Raw genomic sequence first — 17397 nt, 5'->3', positions numbered from 1 at the left:
CCCACCGTCGACCTCTAAGCCACGTCCGTTTTTAATGACATTTAAAGAAAAAGTATCTCTTTTACGTTATCATTGTCTTTTCCCTGCATGTTATTTTCTGCCTTTTTCTTTAATTGTAACTTGCCTCATTGTTTGGCTTTCTTTTTTATATTGCCTTCTGTGTATCCTGCTCCCTCAGTTTTAAGGTGCTGTATAAATAATGTTACGAGTTTTACTTTTGATGTATGATGCTTTTAAAAAAAAATCATTTCCCCAGTATGTATTGCTTTTATTAATGAAATGTAATTTATTAATTTGTGCAAAAGTAAAAAAAGGCCATAAATTGAACACATTTCTAAACACCTTAACTCCTGAGTGACATTTTGTTTTGCATTAGTTTGTTTTTATTTGCTTTAAAACATTTTAGTTTTCTGTTCATGCCCTCAGTTTTGAGTTATTGTAATGCACATTGATGTTTATGTGCCTTGCCTAATATGCAGCTGATGAAGCCAATTGATATGAATGTGAGTGTTTCAGTATAACATCCTTACCTTACATATTCAGACATGCAAGAAAGCCTTCCACTGTAACTGTGAACGATTGTAAAATGATGTTCGGTGCAGACTGACGGTCTGTAAAGAAGTGCCCCATCTACTGGTGTGATGGTGTAACAACAGGGAATTGGTTCTTTGCTCCCTTTCAATATTTAAGTTGTCCAAAAACAAAAGATCTACAACATTATATTAAGCCCCATTGTATTGTGATGGAAATAGATATAAAGGCTGATTTCCCCCCCCCCCCCCCCCCATTTTATTTCAAATGAATTTAACCAATAAAGCTTCAGCCTTAGATCCACACATCTGTTTGATCCTGTTCAAGAAAGGAAGAAATAAGTTAGTAAAAACATTATAAAGACAGACACTACAAAACTAAATTAAACAGATGTGATTTTAAAATCCTGAATACATCCAATAGTCTCACAGATGACATCATAAAAATGAAACAAACGGCACATATAAACAACCCAATCAAAATCAATGAGACGAGATATTCCCAACATTCGAGGATAACTCTCCACAAAAATTGTGAAAATGGGTGAACTCAGCCATTTCATTAAGGCAAAAATAAATCAGTATATAAACATTTCAGTAAATAAATAATGACACGTGGGAACTTTACAATGTACAAGTTTATTTTTTAATGAACTCTTCAGTGGTTGGTAGTCACAGCACAGCTTGCATGTATTAAGCCACACACCTATTTTACAAGATGACGGGAAAAAAATAATAAGAAAAAAACAAAACAAAAAGTCTAAACCAGAGCAGATGGTCATCAGCCCGTCTGCATTGACTTTGTTTTTAAAACTTCTTTTACTAAAATATCCTTAAAAAAGGCCACTGAAATGCATAAAATGTTTCAGATGCATGGAATATTTGATGGTGGCGTTGCTTAAACCTGACATAAAGACTCCTCACATGGCATTGACAGTGCATGTAGACATTTGTAAAACTGGGTTAGCGATACCTAAGATATTCTTTTTTTTTTAGTGACAACACCTTGGCTATAATACTACAGCTTTAAAAAAAAAAAAAAAATTGGAAACAAAATTAACAGCACTCTTCCAAGATACTGAATACAATGAAAGTGAAATGTAGTGAAGCGATTATTTGTTTTTAAATCTCACAATTCATGTGAACATTTATTTTAAACTGGAAAAAAAAAGAAGGAAATCACTGAACACTGCCAGCCGAGGCTTTACTGAACTGTATCCAATGTCTTTAGACTATCAAATAATTAAAAACACACCTCTTTGTCCTCTGGAATTTGTATACTTTTAATAGTAACAGACGGGAACCATAAATGCATGCCATGTGCTGCTCTCAAACAAATACAGGTATATACAGCATCACTCAGTACCTGCTAAAAACAAAGTGAGAATACAGAGTATAAACTGACTACACTACAAACTTAAAACAAAACAAAAAAGAGGAGGAGGAGGAAGGTGAGCGATGGAAGCGGTGGAAGAGTGAAAATCCTACTTGTGATGGACTCATCATTAAAAAAAAAAGAAGAAGAAATGCATATTGCACATACAGTGAAAGCTTAAATTCCACCAGGTCCGCCTCGTTTCGCTAGAGCGAGATTTCAACATTTTTCCCTCTTGGAGGAAGACACGCAGAGGTAACAAAAAAGGGTGTGCATTGGTGATGTGTGTGTAGGGGGTACAAATGTAAAAATGAGGGGCCACAAGGAGCTGATATGAGGCTTGGAAGTGGCACTTTGAGGGGGTTAAAAAGGAAGGGGGGAGAAACTGCACAGCACACAACACTAACACAGGGAGAGGAAACACAAAATAAAGATAATTACATCAGAGAGAGTGTGGCACAAATAAAATCAGGTGTTGGATAATATCTGTCGTTCAGCGAGAGAGAGAGAGATAGAAGAGATCGCTGCAAGTGTTTTTTTATTTTTCTCTTTATGTACAACTAAGGCTTATTGGTTAAATAGCTTTCAGGCTTCCCCACCCACAATGCTTTTACATGCTGATCACACAACTCCGTTTGCTCTGTAAACTCAGTGGTTCTATGGGTAATAGTGATGGAGGGATGGATGGATGGATGCTGCTGCTGCTGCGGTGGTGGTGGTGGTGGTGGAGGAGCAAAATGGAGATAAAGAGCTGCGAGGAGATAAAACGGGAAAAAAAGGAGTCTTGTCTCTGATGTCTGTTGCAATTAATATCTAAATGTGCAATTCCATTAGTCACTGCCATGGGGGACTGGGGGGGGGGGTGCAGAGGACTGGGGCAGGGGGGGGTCTGTTCTACTTGGAAAGCTTGCTAATGACTCGAATGAGCGCTCCGTTCTCGTCCTTTAGTCTCTGGTTGTCTGCTTTCAAGTCTGGGAGCGTCTGAAAGGGAATAAGAAGGAAACAGGGAAGGGAGGAGGAGACACAGAGAGAGAAGGCTTAGACGAGTCTCCACACATTCAGCTGTTGTTAAACCAGTTTCACAAACGGTTAATGGCAGCCTGTGTACAAAGCAAATCTTTGGAGTCACACGGCATCAATCATGTTTTATTTTATCCTTCAATAAAAAAAGTTGACCTCCTTGTTCCGAGTCAAGATAGAGAGAAGTAAAAAAAAAAAAAAGCGGGCACACCACAGGCCAGAGATCCTGAGAAAGCCATGCAGGATCTGAACGGCTGCTCACACAATACATACACAGCAAACAAAAGAGCTTTTTTAAATTTTTGATCTAGCGTACAGAACATGTGACATCTTTGTGTGTTATCTTAAACTGCTGGGTGTCAGGAGGAACTCTTTTCTTTTTTTTTACAAATAGGTAAATTACACGTTAGAAAATAAAGGGTTTGGTCCAGTATTGTTCGAAAGTGCTCACATGAACAAACAAACAGACTGGATAAGGCAAAAGGTAAATATTTATATTCCTCTCACGACACCTCCCTGATTCCACAGCATCTACAGTAATGCTTCACTTGTCATGACAGACTGACAGCACTCTCCTTGGATGTGTATAGTGATGCATTTGTGTACAGACTTTATATGAACACTTCTGACTTTGAATTTAGGTTTGCTGATTTTGGAAAAAGTAGAGAAAGAAAAGGATAATATCTCCTATAAAAAAATGTAATTGCTCCTTTAAATTCACCTGTATAAGCTGCAGTACATATATATTCAACCAGGCTGTTATAAATATGTATATTTAACTGGTGTTGTGGTGGAAATCAATTACATCAGTGACACTCCAACAAAAGATTCAGTCCCCTTTAAAACAAACGCATTCATTGATTACAGGAGACGATCAACTGTAGGTTTAAATTATGATCATCTGAAGTATATCCTTGACTTGATACATAATACTGATCGGGCACAATGCGGCTAACATTTGTTGATGTCATCTGTCAAATTCAAACGTGGGAGGGAGAAAGAAAAACGTTTCATTCCCTGAAGATTTGGGACAAAAAGTGGATGCATAAAAAAGGAAGCCACTTCATGCAGAGAAGCCAGGTCAAGCCAAACTGAACCAGAGCCCCCTCTAATGGAAGCATCAACACCAGAAACTACACAGAGGACACTTTCCTTCACAGTACTTGGTGCGTTTGTTTATAATAAAACTTGAAGTACATTTAGAAACCGGTCGGCTTTAACTCTGGGGTAGGCAGCTTTTTTAAATGAGCTAAAAACACCTTGGAGCATGTTGTAAATAAAGTAGAGACGAACTACTAGACTCCTCCCTCTCATCTTTAATAAAACAGCCTGTGAAGGGGGATTCAGGCCAATCACAGGTCATTTCAGAGAGAAGGATTCCGATTGGCTGGAAGACTATTTAGAGGAGTATAAAAATAGATTCAATGCAAAGTTTTGGAGAAATGGAGGGAACAAGTCGCTAAAAGTTTAACTCTTCTGCTAAATGTAAACCAGGGGTGCCCAACCAGTCGATCGCGATCGACCGGTCGATCGCGGGGAGATTCCCAGTCGATCGCGAGATGTGTCTAAAAATAGAACAACAATATTCTGTTTTATCGTTAATGTCCGATAACATAATCTTCCTGTGCCAGAAAAATGCACTTGAACGCATCAAAGCTTTGTGATTGGCCGGCGTGACCCCATGTGTCGGGGCGTGGCTGGTGGGCAGTGCACTAGTTCGCTGATGTTGTCCCTGTCAACAGGAGTGACAGTCCGCACACACACAAGACCGCAATTATGGCAGAAGCAAAAAATCCGAAAATATATAATTTTCACTCCGAGTGGGAGGATGATTATTTTTGTATCTATTCCAATTCAAAGTCCATCTGTCTCATCTGCAATGCGAGCGTGGCTTTATCGAAGAAGGGTAATTTAGGAGCGGCATTTCAAAACAGTGCACAAACGCTACGAGACGGAATTCCCTCCTAATTCTGCCCTACGCTCCAAAAGGGGAGGGGCCTGAAAGGACAGCTAAATGCACAGCAGTCCATTTTCACCAGGCCCAACAACAAGAGCAAGGCTGCTACCAGAGCATCTTATCGTGTCCGTCACGTTCTTGAGAAACACATGAAGTCTTTCGAAGACGGCGAAGTTGTGAAAGAAGCTTTCCTGGAGGCTGCGACGCGCTTTTGCGGGACAGTAAAAATAACAGCAGCATTTCTACAGGTTTTTGATATAATAAAAACTCAAGTTGGATACCGTTATTAATCAGCTGTATGTTTTAGTTTGTTTGAACTTATTCATTATAATTATTGTACAAAATGGTATAAGAATGCAAACATTAAGATCTGTTCTGTTTAAATTGATTATAGTCTATTATCAATTCAGGTTAAGAAACTAGTGTTGCTTGCATCCTATTTTTATACTCTACTAAAATGCAACAAAAAAAGGGTTTGATTCTATACATTTTGTCTTTTTTATTGCACTTTGGCAGCAGATTCCTGTGTAGCTTCTGATCTGAATTGTCTTATTAGTAAGCGTAATTTATACTTTTGTAGCAACACTATTTGTATATAATGGCAAAGAAAGGGTTCAGAGTCTTTTCTTTTGTCCTGTGTCATATGTGGCAGCACTGTTCAATGTTTCTTGAAAACATTACCCACTGTAGTATGTGACTCTGTATCAACAACACTGTTGTGTAACTTCAGTTAAATACTTGTATGTGTGTAGATTAGAAAGAGGTAAGATAAAGGATCTGCAGTATTTTATGAAGTATTAATCGTACGAAGGTCAGTTTTATACAAGTAGAAGTGTGTATTTACCTGGTAGTAGGCTGTCAGTAATGGCTACGCCTCTCTATTTGGACTGGTAGATCTCGGCAGACTGGCAACTTTAAAAGTAGCTCTCGGTTCAAAAAAGGTTGGGCACCCCTGATGTAAACAAAGGGGCGGAGCTGTGGTTAGCTCACGGCTACGGTTAGCAAAATGCTAAACTATTAGCAACTTTCTCTCATTTTCTGGAATGCTATGCAAATATTATAGCTAGCAAAAGCCCTACATCATAGTACGACTATACAGATGTTTGCTAAAAAAAACAGAATATAAATTCTCATAGAGAAAACTGCATCAGGATCAGAATAAAAAAAGGGATGATGATAAAAATTAAATGAATGAATGATGCATTTTTCAGAGAACTGCCTACCCCAGCTTTAAATTGTACTTCAATAAGCTTTTCCTCTAGTTAGTTTGACATATTCAAGTTGTTTTTAATATGACGAAATGTGTGAAAATCACCTTCCAGCTGTGTACTGTAAAAAGGAGAGTGTCCTGTTGTAAAAACTCCAAACCAAAAAAAGAAAAAGGCACCCTCCCCAATCTGAAAACCAAAAGCTCTGGGGAGGCAGAGGGGGCTGGAAAGGGGAGTTTTACAAAACCAGTGATGTTTGGGCGGCTGGACACCTGCCTGTCTATGTGAGCGGGCAGAGCACGGATGGAGCATGAGAAGAATGGGGTTGGGAGGGGGAGGTGAGGAGGAGGAAGAAGAAGGAGGAAGAGGAGGAGGAGATGGTGGTGGACAAACGGACGTGGCTTAGAGGTCGACGGTGGGCAGCTGGCTGCAGGCGGACTGCGAGAGCTTTGCCAAGACGCGGGACAGGGCCCGGTTCTCAGCCTGCAGCCGCTCCTTCACCTGCCGCAGGGCCTGAACCTGCTTTACCTGGGGGAGGTTCTGCAGGGGGGGGGGGGGGGGACAACCACAACACAGGGGAAGACAGAGAAACAGAGAGGAGGAGGAGGACAGGAGAAGAGAGGGACAGAATGGCAGAAAAAGGAAGTTTCAATAAACAAATGAGGGGTTAGGGAAAGGTTTAATGAAAGACAGGACAGTATAAATGAATAGAGAAGAAGAGGGGCCGAGAGGAAGGAGAGAAGGGAAACAGAAAAGGAAGATTGTTAGAAAATGGGGACAGATTTTTGGAAACCGAAGGAATGATTAAGAGCTTTCCGCCTCAGCATGATGCTTGTAGGTCAAATTGATAAGATCAGCGAGCTGCCTAAAAGTAAACACACTTTGTAATCACAGCGACACGACCCATTCTGGTAAACACCTGCTTACTAGAATTGACTACATTATCTCCCCCCCCCCCCCCCCAATGTCAACATGGATTACAACAGCTGACCATATCACGATTGTCCTGCCTCACCCTTGTGCCTCAAAAATAATAATAGGAGTCAAGGTGGAATTATAAAAAAGGAAGAAATAAACCTTACACCATTGCCAAAATCTATGCCATAAAAATCTATTACATTTAAATAAAAAAAGGCAAAAATGTGATCCACAAGGGGCTCCTTAGGAAAAGATATAATGTGCATACAGAGTATCTTAAGGAAAATACAATTCTGTATTCAACCAGATAACCCATTATTACTTCTATTATAATACTCCAGATGGGAATTGTTGAGTTACGGGAAGGCGGCTGATCTGCTCACATTCCCGGATGATAGATTCCTTGTTAGAGTTCAAGTAAAGGCAAAACCATGACAATAAATCAAGTCTGTAATAATTGCATATGATCTTTTACGCATCATGGCATTTGAGGTGACTCACCACTCCTAATAGACTCCTATCTTCTAAAACCCCCACTGTACATGAACAGAACATATAATGTGTGTGTGTTTATACCTTAAGTTCCTCCTCCATCTCAGATATCTTCCTTTCTAGAGCTCTTCTTTCCTGCAGGCGGAGGAAAGGCAGGTTAACTCAGGACTTTGAACAGAGATAGCAGAAAGCACACTCGACACACTGCATACAGAAAGGTGTGGAGGATGGTGAGGGTGGGCGACAGCACACACTGGAACACACACATGTCTTGTGAGGAATCTGCAAGCAACAGCCAGTTCACTTACATATTCAGTGATGTAGAAATAATTCATATGTAAGGAAATGAATGAGTTAAGGGATGGGGACGTAGATGTTTAGAGGTTGTTAAGGATGATAAGTAAATGACTCGTGAACATGGACAGAATGTCATTTTTTTCAACAAAAGAGGACACTCTTCTATAAGAGACAAATGGAGGATGGGTTTTGAAAGTAATGGATGGATTTTACAAATGTAGGGTTTCATTGCGACACATCTGCAACTGAAGATGTCAATAATTGAATGAGTGGAAAATGATGAAAACACACACATGCTTCGACTGTCATTTCACACGCATGCACAAGTTGTTTCAACAGTCATTCGACCGTCTACAGTCGTCCTGCATACATTGAGATAAACACACTTCAACACGCACGCAAAAATAACAAAATAAGCAATCTTGAGAAGAGGTGACCACACGCTGCCTCTTAGGTTTTAAAACGAGTGAGAGAAGGGAGGGGTGTTCTGAGTGGAGAGGAGGGAGGAAGTCCCTTTGACCCCCCCCCCCCCCCGACTACATGTGTGACACGCAGACAGCAGCAGAGAGTAGACTGATACAAAGAGTCAGGTTAAGATCATACCACCACCCAGATGAAATTGGGGCCTGCTTGTAACCTTCAGATAAAAACCCATTGGTGGAGTTACCATCATGTTTAAAGCAGGGATTTATCAGAGAGAACAGACCTGAGTTCTGTGTTTATTAGAGATGAACTTGAGAGACAGAAGTTAATCATGTTTTCAGTCATGGTGTAAGAAGGACATTTGTTTGTGAGTTGCGTTATTGAACTGTCATTACCCTTTTCTCCATCTCAAGCTGTGATCGGTCGGCATAGCGTTCCTGCCTCTGCAATGAGGGAAAAAACATCAGTCATCAGGAATTGTGTTATTATTACGATAGATCTGAATTGGTGTGAGGTCAGTGTACCTGTGTGGCCTTCTCTAGTTGTAGCTTCAAGTCTGCCAGCTCCAGGTCTGTGTCACGTAACTGGGCCTTCAACTTCTCATTCTCAGCTAAGATCTGCTCGTAGAGCTGCAGGGAGGAAATACACAAAGACAGTCAGCAGGTGTAAGAGGCAAGTCATTTGTAAAAACCTAGTATTGTGTAAATTCCACATTTTGAGGGTAGCAAATCCAAACTTCTCTCAGTCCCCTTAAAGGGGATGTCCAGCTCAAAAGCAGGAACTCGTTTTTTTTACATTACTCTTGCTATTTATTGAATTGTTTTTATTGCTAAATGTCTTTATGAGGCCGACATCTTTACTGTCATTATCTCCAACACTTACACCAAAACAATTTGATATATATCATTAAAGATAAGAGGACAAATATTAATTGTCCCTTTAAAATGTTGTATCACTTGGTACTTTTTAGACTGAGCTATCAATTATTAAAGGGTGATTGTAAAATAATACTTATATGTTAATCGGGCCTACGGATTGTGAGCAATGATAATCAATTGCATTAAAAAAATACATTTTGTAGCAGCCAGTAACTTTTCTTTTTAATGAATCTTCTGTGTTCCAGAGTCCTGAGTCTAACAGAATAATTTGCCAGTCTTCAGAATTAAACCAGGAACCCAACTGATCTCTAGCAGCAGTTTGTATAGCGTTTTAAATACACTACACACCTTCTTATAGTCAGTGGTGTCGTCTCTGTCCAGTCGGCTAGAGTATGTCCTCCGACTCTCTCCATAGCCGCGGCTATAAAGAGTGTCGTTGCGATCTAAGGTTGAAGTGCTGCTCTCGTTCCTGCGACAGAAATGTAATTCAATTAGAGTTGTTATAACACGGACAGCATATAAAAGATAATAATACAAAATAGAATAATAATATAAAGAGGGGAAACAATACCTGGACAATCTGTCACTCTGTAGGAAAACAAAAATGAAAGATATGTTAATGTGGATACAGAAGAAAAATAAACACTTAATGAAACCGAACGCAGACATTGCCTTCTTATACATACAGCAAAACTAAGTAGAAGAATATAATGGGATATGTTTTTCATTTGAAACTTAATGTCATACTTTCAGACTCTGCAGCCCTTCTCTCTGAGCTTTCAATCTGCGTCCTACACACACACACACACACACACACACACACACACACACACACACACTCCTGCACTAAGCACATATCTGACTTATGTCTTAGCAGCTGTCATGCCAGCTAAGTGCCCGATGCGTCTCCGGGCCCGCTGTGCAGAGCCTCAGCAGCGGCCCTCAGAGCAGGGCCGGGCATCAGATAGGGCGGGGCGGGGCTTCCAGCTATTCTAAAATGACAATGAGCTTCCTGAGTCGGACAGAGGGCGGTGACACAACAACGCTACCATCTGAGTCAAGAAGCCCTAGAGCTTTAAAGTGTGCCAGTGTGCCTCCATTTACTGCAAGACTAGGAAATGAATTACAAAAATGATCCTGAATTGCATCCTCAGAGATTTAAAAGTTGAGTCTTGGTGATGTCGTCTAAAAATGCAATACTATGCAATGTAAACTGTTGAGAGTGTCAGGCAGGAAATAAAGAGACTCAAACGCTTTTCCTGTTCGCTTTCCAATCTCCATGAAGAGATAATTGTTTGTTTCCTATTCAGTGCTCTGCTGCTGCTCCACCCTCTCTACTATCTGGCTGAAAGTGATGGTTGAAGGCTGCGACTACTGTCTGCTATTAAAAGACACTCCCATTTAAACAGGATGTTCAGCAGCCAGCAATATTTCCACAACACTGCCATTTCTGCCCCATGCTGCTTCTTCCATGGATAGTATAAACATAATTAAATGAATCTAAGAGCTTATATATGCTTTTATTTTTTATTTAAGGGACTGGAAGACCGGTTAATCCCTCTTTTTTTTTACATTAACAGTGAGTTCATGTATAAAAAAAAGCACAAAATAGCATACATTTTGGGTTGAACAGTTTTAAATATCATCTCCAAATCTGAAAAACTCTCCACCATCTTGTTATGTGTGTGCTTTGACCCAAGTGACCCAGACTTCCTCTCCTTTGCATGTCTGCATGTTTTTAAAACCCACTGATCCATGTCTGATACCACTTTTGGTGTTCAAGGTCACCCAGTCAATCACCCGAAGATGTAAAGAAAATTCAAAGGCATCAAAGGGTGAGACTGAAAGATAAGTGGCAGGGGAGGAAATCATCCCTGCACAGGGCAGAGCGCTGAATATCAAAGACTGCCGGACTCGCTTGGCCTTCACTTCACGAGATGAGACAAGAGGAAAGACGAGAATAGAGAGGAAATGCAGAAGGGCAAGAATCAAACGGAGGTCTGGCCACACAAGAAAAGCCAAAGGGTAAGTTTGCTTTTGGGCTGCCAGTTGAGTATTTTTTTCCTACTTCCTGCTGTGTGTGTGTGTGTGTGTGTGTGTGTGTGTGTGTGTGTGTGTGTGTGTGTGTGTGTGTGTGTGTGTGTGTGTGTGTGTGAGATGAGTTACCTGTGGCTCTCCCTTGATGCTGCCGTCCTCCGAGTCTGACTGCTGGTCAGGGTCGTCACCCTTTAATACAAAATAAGGATAAAAGGGTTAACGTCCAAATGATGAAAGAGAACATTTGAGGGTTGCGAGCGGCTGCCCCTTATGAAGAATGCTACGAATACTTAAATACAAATTGAAACTCCTGTCATTGAGTGTCTCACCTCTTGGGTCCAGAAGGAGACCCCGGTGGAGCGTCTCTTCTCGCGGGGCCGCCTGCGATCCCGTATGGAGCGAGGCTGAGACTTGTCCTCTCCCTCCTTCTCCTCCTCCCTTTTGTCCATTTCTGTCCAATCAAGTAGAAGGACAGCAGGTTAACTACACACACGTGATATTTCTCCCATAATATTAAAATGACAACTGATATCTGTTCCTGCCATAAATCCTCTGCTTCTGTATTTTACAAGAGCAAAATGTGACTGTTATTATTTTTATCAACAGTAAGCAAATAGCCATACAGTAATTTCAACAAGGATTAAACGTGATAATGTTAAATAAGGCATGATTTCACTTCACAAAAGCACATTCAGGACAACAACTCCACTTGGCTCGAGTTCAGAGGGAAAAAAAGAGAAACGGTTGTGGTCGTGGGAGAACAAAGAGGTCAGTGTTTCCGTCAGTTGAACAGATTAAAATGGCTTTCTGTTTTCCCAGGGATGCTTCATGGATTTATTTGTTAAGAGAAGAGTGACTTCTTTTGAGACACAACCCAATCCCTTTCTGTCTGGATGCACTTTGTCAGCATGTGGCAGTTCGCCCATGTGAATGTGAACCTGTGGAGACTGACACCAGCCAAGTCCACATGCTGCGCCTTTATCGCTTTATATTGGTGAGGATAGCACTGAATAAATATTAGTTTCAGGATAGTTAAGGTAATCAAAGATGGCTTTTAGCAGTGTTAGAACACATCTTCCAGTTTTTTTACCATTTCAGTAAACAGTGGCGAGCCGTGACTTGTATACCTAGGCCAGGGGTGGCCAACCCGCGGCTCTCGAGCCGCATGCGGCTCTTTGCCTAGTTTCATGCGGCTCTTCAGTTCATATCGAATTGTATATGTGTGAGTTTGGGGGAGAGACACTGACTCCTGACTAGTGTTGCACGGTGTACCGATACTTGAAAGGTACCGCGATACCCTGCCGTTAAAAACGTTACGATTCCTCCGTTTCATTAGTATCGGTACTTTAAGAATGACGGGGAAAGTACTCCGGTGAGAAAGCGCCATTTTAATAAGAGCCGTGTGTGTTCAGCGCTCTGCTTCCACTCTCTGCACTGCAGCCGTGCCTGCAGTCCCTCCCTCTCAAGCACGCTCAAGTGCCTCCCCTCTCTCGTGCACGCGCTAGCTGCCAGAGCATGTGAGAAAACGAGAAGCATGGCTGCAAGTGGGAGTGCAACTGCCGCTGCGCCTCGGCTTGTTGACAAAAAAGACGCCAGAAGCGAAATTTGGAAGTATTTGAGCTATATCTCTGACAGTGAGGGCAAGCCTACGGACACCACGAGGCCTGTCTGTGAGACATTTATTAATTTTATTTAATAGGAAATCTTGTCATTTATTTTGTTTATTGTTCTCATTGTTTAAAAGTGTGTGTTATGGTTATGGTTCTGGTGTGAAATAAACCACAATAATTACATTTAAGACTGTTTCCCTTTTTTTAAGAAAAGTATCAAAAAAGAATCAGAATCGCAATTCTTGACTTGGTATCGAAACCAAAATGTTGGTATCGTGACAACACTAGCTACTCCTGACAGTTAAACCTGATATTTAGTAGGTCTGTTAAGTATTAACATAATTTGGCCGGTCAAAGTTGTTTGGGCTCGGATAAAATCGCTCCGTTACTTTCGTCGCGTGTTACTTTCGTCCCGGCTCCCGGTGTGTATGTGTGGTGTCAGGTGTCAGTATGAGAGGATGACAGCGCGTCTAATTTTGATGTGGCCCAAGAGCCAATCAAAATAATACCTGTGATGCAATGAACCAATCACCTTTGAGGGGGGGGGAAACCTATCGTTGATTAAACAATATCCAGTGTTTCCCCTACCATTGTTTTGGAGGGGCGCTGCGCCCCGCCAACGGAGCCCCGCGCCCCCCCCTGAAATTCAAGGTGTTTAAAACAAATATATAATTTTTTTTTTTAAATATATATATAGCACCAAATTGCAAATAATCTATAACTACTGTCACTTTTCACATTGAACATGTGCTCTTTTAATAAATAAACTAAACGCTTTCATTTTAAGTTGTGAGTTTAGTGTTTTTGACCCCAAGAAACACTGATGCATTAATCAATAACAATAATCCACAGCTCCTCTCTCTGCTCCAGAGGATTTAAAAAAAAAATATCCCAATGCCACAAAGATGCATCAGTGACGTGGTTGAAATCTTGTCTCCAGAAAACCAAAAAACGGAAACAAGCGGTATCAGTGACTGTGTGTTTGATGTGGCTCTTTGCAGTAACATAGAAAAAATGTGGCTCTTAACCTCTGACTGGTTGGCCACCCCTGACCTAGGCCCTCTGACCCCCAACCCTTCCCTCGAAAAAAGAAAAGAGTTATTACGTCACAGCGTATACTTCAGCGGAATATCAAAACAACGGCCCGGGGTGCAAAACGCATCAATGAAAGCGACCCTCTACCACACAAAACACATGTAAATGACCCAATTTGTGTTCTTTGAATTTGAAAAGGATATTGCATTGCGTTTGTTACTTTCGTTGCAGTTGTATGTCTTAAGTGTAATTTGGCATGCTTTTATTTTGAAGGCGAGTTTACGCTGTTGACAGGAAGTTGTTGTTGCTGTGGAAACAAGAAAAGCTTCACAGCGGGCAGAACTTGTCATAAAGTCTGCGATAATAAAACCCACCCATTTAGATGGAAGATATGATTGGTCAATTGTACTGTCATTTGACATTACTCTCTCGTTCAGTTACTATCGCTGGCCCTCTGTGAATTTACAGCAGGACCACCAATCAGCTCCCGTCTTCACAGTAACTCGCAGAGACGGCTAAAGGAGCTTCTTTCATTTACCCTTCACATTCAAACAGAAACTGAATAGGCAGATTCGAAGGATTTATTTCTTTGGAAATGTTATTTTAAATACAATTAAATCAAGTTATTTTGTTAAAACAAAAACAAATATTTTAATTTGTAATGTTTTTAAATATTATTTTTTAGAATATCTTAGGCCCTCAGAGAGGGCTCGCCACTGATATATAACTATTGTTAATAAAGGAATTTAATAGGCCATATAGCGGATTTTGAGGTGTATTCTGGAGAGTGGTACGGACCTTTTTCCGTGTCTCTGGAGGAGCGGCTGTAGGAGGAGGTGATCCCCGTCAGACTGTTGGGCCTGTTGAGGGAGCTGGAGCTGTAGGACAAGCCGGTGCTAGAGTACGGGGTGGATGCAGTGCTGACCGAGGAAATGGCGGAGGTAGAGGAGGAAGACGAAGGCCGGTAGCGCTGGTAGGGAGAAAGGCGAACGGTTAGAGGGACATTGTAGTCAAATATTCAGGGTGTGGAAGTTATTACATGCAGGGCAGAGATGTACCTCTTCGAGGCTGCGGTACTTCGACCGGTAATCGTCTTCCTTAGTCTCCATCTCCTTTTTCTCTTCCTGCTTCTCCTTGTCCTGCTTCTCTTTCTCCTCCTTCTCCTCCTCTCGGGTCTTTGGGGGACGACTCCTGCCGATGGTTTTCTCAGCCTCTTGCAGGTCAGTCAGAGTTACACCCTGGAACGAGATCGCAATACAACATCGGTCAATCAAACTTCATTTACATAGCACTTTTCATACACAGAAGGAAAAATAAAGTGCTGCCGAAACCAAAAAAGCAAACATAATACCAACAGAAATCAATTAAGACAGGAATTAATTAAACCTAATAGATAACATTTAATTCAAAGCCAAATTGAGAACAGTTCTTGAGTTAGATCATAAAAGTATGAACACGGTTTCCCAATGATCTTTGAACTCTAGAATTCTTATTATTGGCTTGGCTTAGACCTTTATAAACATAATTGTATTATTCAAACCAAGCTCCTAGCAGCTATGCAGTGAAAAGTCTAGCTGGTGATTTACAATGTTTAATTTGTTCTTTGTTGTCCTATAAATGTCAGCTAGTAAAACAGTCAGCTCTTTGTACAGACCTGGATGTTAAGTGGTGTCTATGTACACAAAACATGGCATTTCAACCAGTGTGACAACATTCATTTAAACACACATGGCCAGGAACAACTAGAAGTCACCATGACGTAGGAGACTTATTGGTACCAAAAAGTGTGCCTTTTTTTGGTGGGATGGAGGAAAAGAAAGAGCTCAACACTTTGAAATGAACTAACCTGGGTGGACCTCCTCGACTGTCGAGCCTGTCTGGAGCGAGCTTTCCTCTGAGACTCTGACTCCTCGTCTCGCACTGGCGTCAGGTATGACCTGAGACACACACAAACGCACACAGGGTTAATTCATCTGGCAATAAAAGCATAAATATTTCAATCCAGAATCAGATCAGTGTTGAGATGGGGAAAGTGCAATCAAATATGTTTCTGTTTAAATGTATTTTATTAATATATCTGGTAAATGTGTTTAAGGTAGCTAGTGATCAGCAAGATGGCCGCTTTCATTTATGAACTAGCCGGGAAATGAAGAAAATAACTATGATCTTAAACAATAATTACTGCTAAGTTAATATATTAAAATCATAAGGCACTACGAGTGGCCAAAGCTGACGGAATGTAGGCTTCCACTTGCCAAAAGTAAGAGTGCAGATTTATGAAGAACATGTGTGCCCTAAAACAACTCTTAATCCTTCTGAAAGTTACTGTGGTGAAATAGGATTCAGTTATGTTTGCATTCAACCTTTTGCTGTAACAGTACCAGGCTCAAAAGGCTCCGAGTTATAAAACTGTAAATGAATCTAGCCCTTTGTGTCAGTGTTCCTCACTACTACTGAATTATGAACTCATTCAGCGCATTTGGAGCCTCGGCCTTGAGGAGAATGTGCAGCTTCTGCCCTCCTCCCTTTAAAGGAAAAGTCACTGCAGCAATCCAGTCTCTGAAACAGTCCCGCCTCACTCCAACTATGACAGGTGGCTTATTTCAGCGTTTGCTACAGGAAGACGTGCACTCGACCCCACACACGTGCAAATACATGCTCCCTCTGTCACACTGTGGAGGAGGAGAGATACTTTCTCTGTCTGTCTGTGTGTACAGAGTTCAAGATCACACACACACACACACACACCCTGTTCTCAAACAAAGGAAGCGCATCCGGATAACTATTTGACTAATGGAACGATATTAATGCAAGTGCCAAAATATGTTAGAGCTGCCTTTAGTAAATGTATAAAGACATATCAGAAGGTGAGACAATAGTTTGGGTATACATGAGTTTTGTAGACTTTTTAATGCGTTACCTGCGTCTTTCAGAGCCAGTGACAATGCCAGTGGTGGTGGATGTGGCGGTGGTGGTGGTGGAGGACGAGGTGGTCGTGGAGCCAGTGTTTATAGTAGGGATGACGGCGGCAGACTCCTTCTCCTTCTCCCTGTCTGCACTCTCCTCTGACCAGTACCTGTTCACACAGAACAAGAAACTTGCTTAAACTGAGGGATCCAGTTTCAATGGCTTTGTTATAAAACATAAATGTGTGGTTGTAAATGAGGCCACATGTCTGTTGGCAGCCACTGTGGAGGTCAGGTACTGCAGCATAAAATACTTTGAAGGTGAATGAAGGTGGTCCAGACTTATATAAGTTGTTTTCTCCCCTGTGTCCATGACATTAGAACAGGTGAAAATAAGTGTTTTGCCAGGACAATCTTTCATTAAGTCCCTTTTTGTAATCTCTGAAGAGGTGGGGAAAACGGTTTGCTGATGTTTTAAGTCACTCTTCTTTTTTTTCCTAAATAGGACTGTATTTAGAAAACATCTATATTTTCTACGGCATACTCATATTTGTTAATTCATAGTATATAAAATTGTCAATAACGCTCTGTAATATATTAATTCTGTAATTCTGTCTTATTTATACCTGATCTGTGGTGTATTAATGTTCTATGCTGTTTGTAGTGTGTATACAGAACAAATGGAATAAACCTTCTCCGAGGAAATCCACT

At 41.0% G+C, this 17397-nt stretch overlaps 1 protein-coding gene across 7 annotated transcripts in view; it reads right to left on the bottom strand.

Annotated features, from left to right (window-relative positions):
* Positions 1 to 1150: 1150 nt before the first annotated feature.
* The window catches only part of ppp1r12a (protein phosphatase 1, regulatory subunit 12A), a 52110-nt gene continuing 35863 nt past the window's right edge, over positions 1151 to 17397 (bottom strand). For 4 of the 7 annotated variants that reach the window (XM_034225870.1, XM_034225866.1, XM_034225871.1 and 1 more), the window contains 12 exons: positions 16701 to 16856; positions 15627 to 15717; positions 14839 to 15018; positions 14579 to 14750; positions 11465 to 11586; positions 11265 to 11324; positions 9670 to 9686; positions 9447 to 9567; positions 8745 to 8849; positions 8616 to 8663; positions 7585 to 7635; positions 5719 to 6630 (listed from right to left, as the gene is read on the bottom strand). In XM_034225870.1, coding sequence (XP_034081761.1) covers positions 6493 to 6630; positions 7585 to 7635; positions 8616 to 8663; positions 8745 to 8849; positions 9447 to 9567; positions 9670 to 9686; positions 11265 to 11324; positions 11465 to 11586; positions 14579 to 14750; positions 14839 to 15018; positions 15627 to 15717; positions 16701 to 16856 — 1261 coding nt within the window. In that variant the 3' untranslated portion in view covers positions 5719 to 6492. Of the gene's footprint in view, positions 2887 to 5718; positions 6631 to 7584; positions 7636 to 8615; positions 8664 to 8744; positions 8850 to 9446; positions 9568 to 9669; positions 9687 to 11264; positions 11325 to 11464; positions 11587 to 14578; positions 14751 to 14838; positions 15019 to 15626; positions 15718 to 16700; positions 16857 to 17397 lie in introns of those variants that run through there. The other 3 variants (XM_034225867.1, XM_034225869.1, XM_034225865.1) reach the window with 3 other exon arrangements.

The sequence above is a fragment of the Gymnodraco acuticeps genome, unplaced genomic scaffold, assembly GCF_902827175.1.
Source record: "Gymnodraco acuticeps unplaced genomic scaffold, fGymAcu1.1, whole genome shotgun sequence".
NCBI classification, from domain to species: Eukaryota; Metazoa; Chordata; class Actinopteri; order Perciformes; family Bathydraconidae; genus Gymnodraco; species Gymnodraco acuticeps.
Note: the sequence above shows the minus strand (reverse complement) of the source record. Positions and strands in the feature narration are given on the sequence as shown.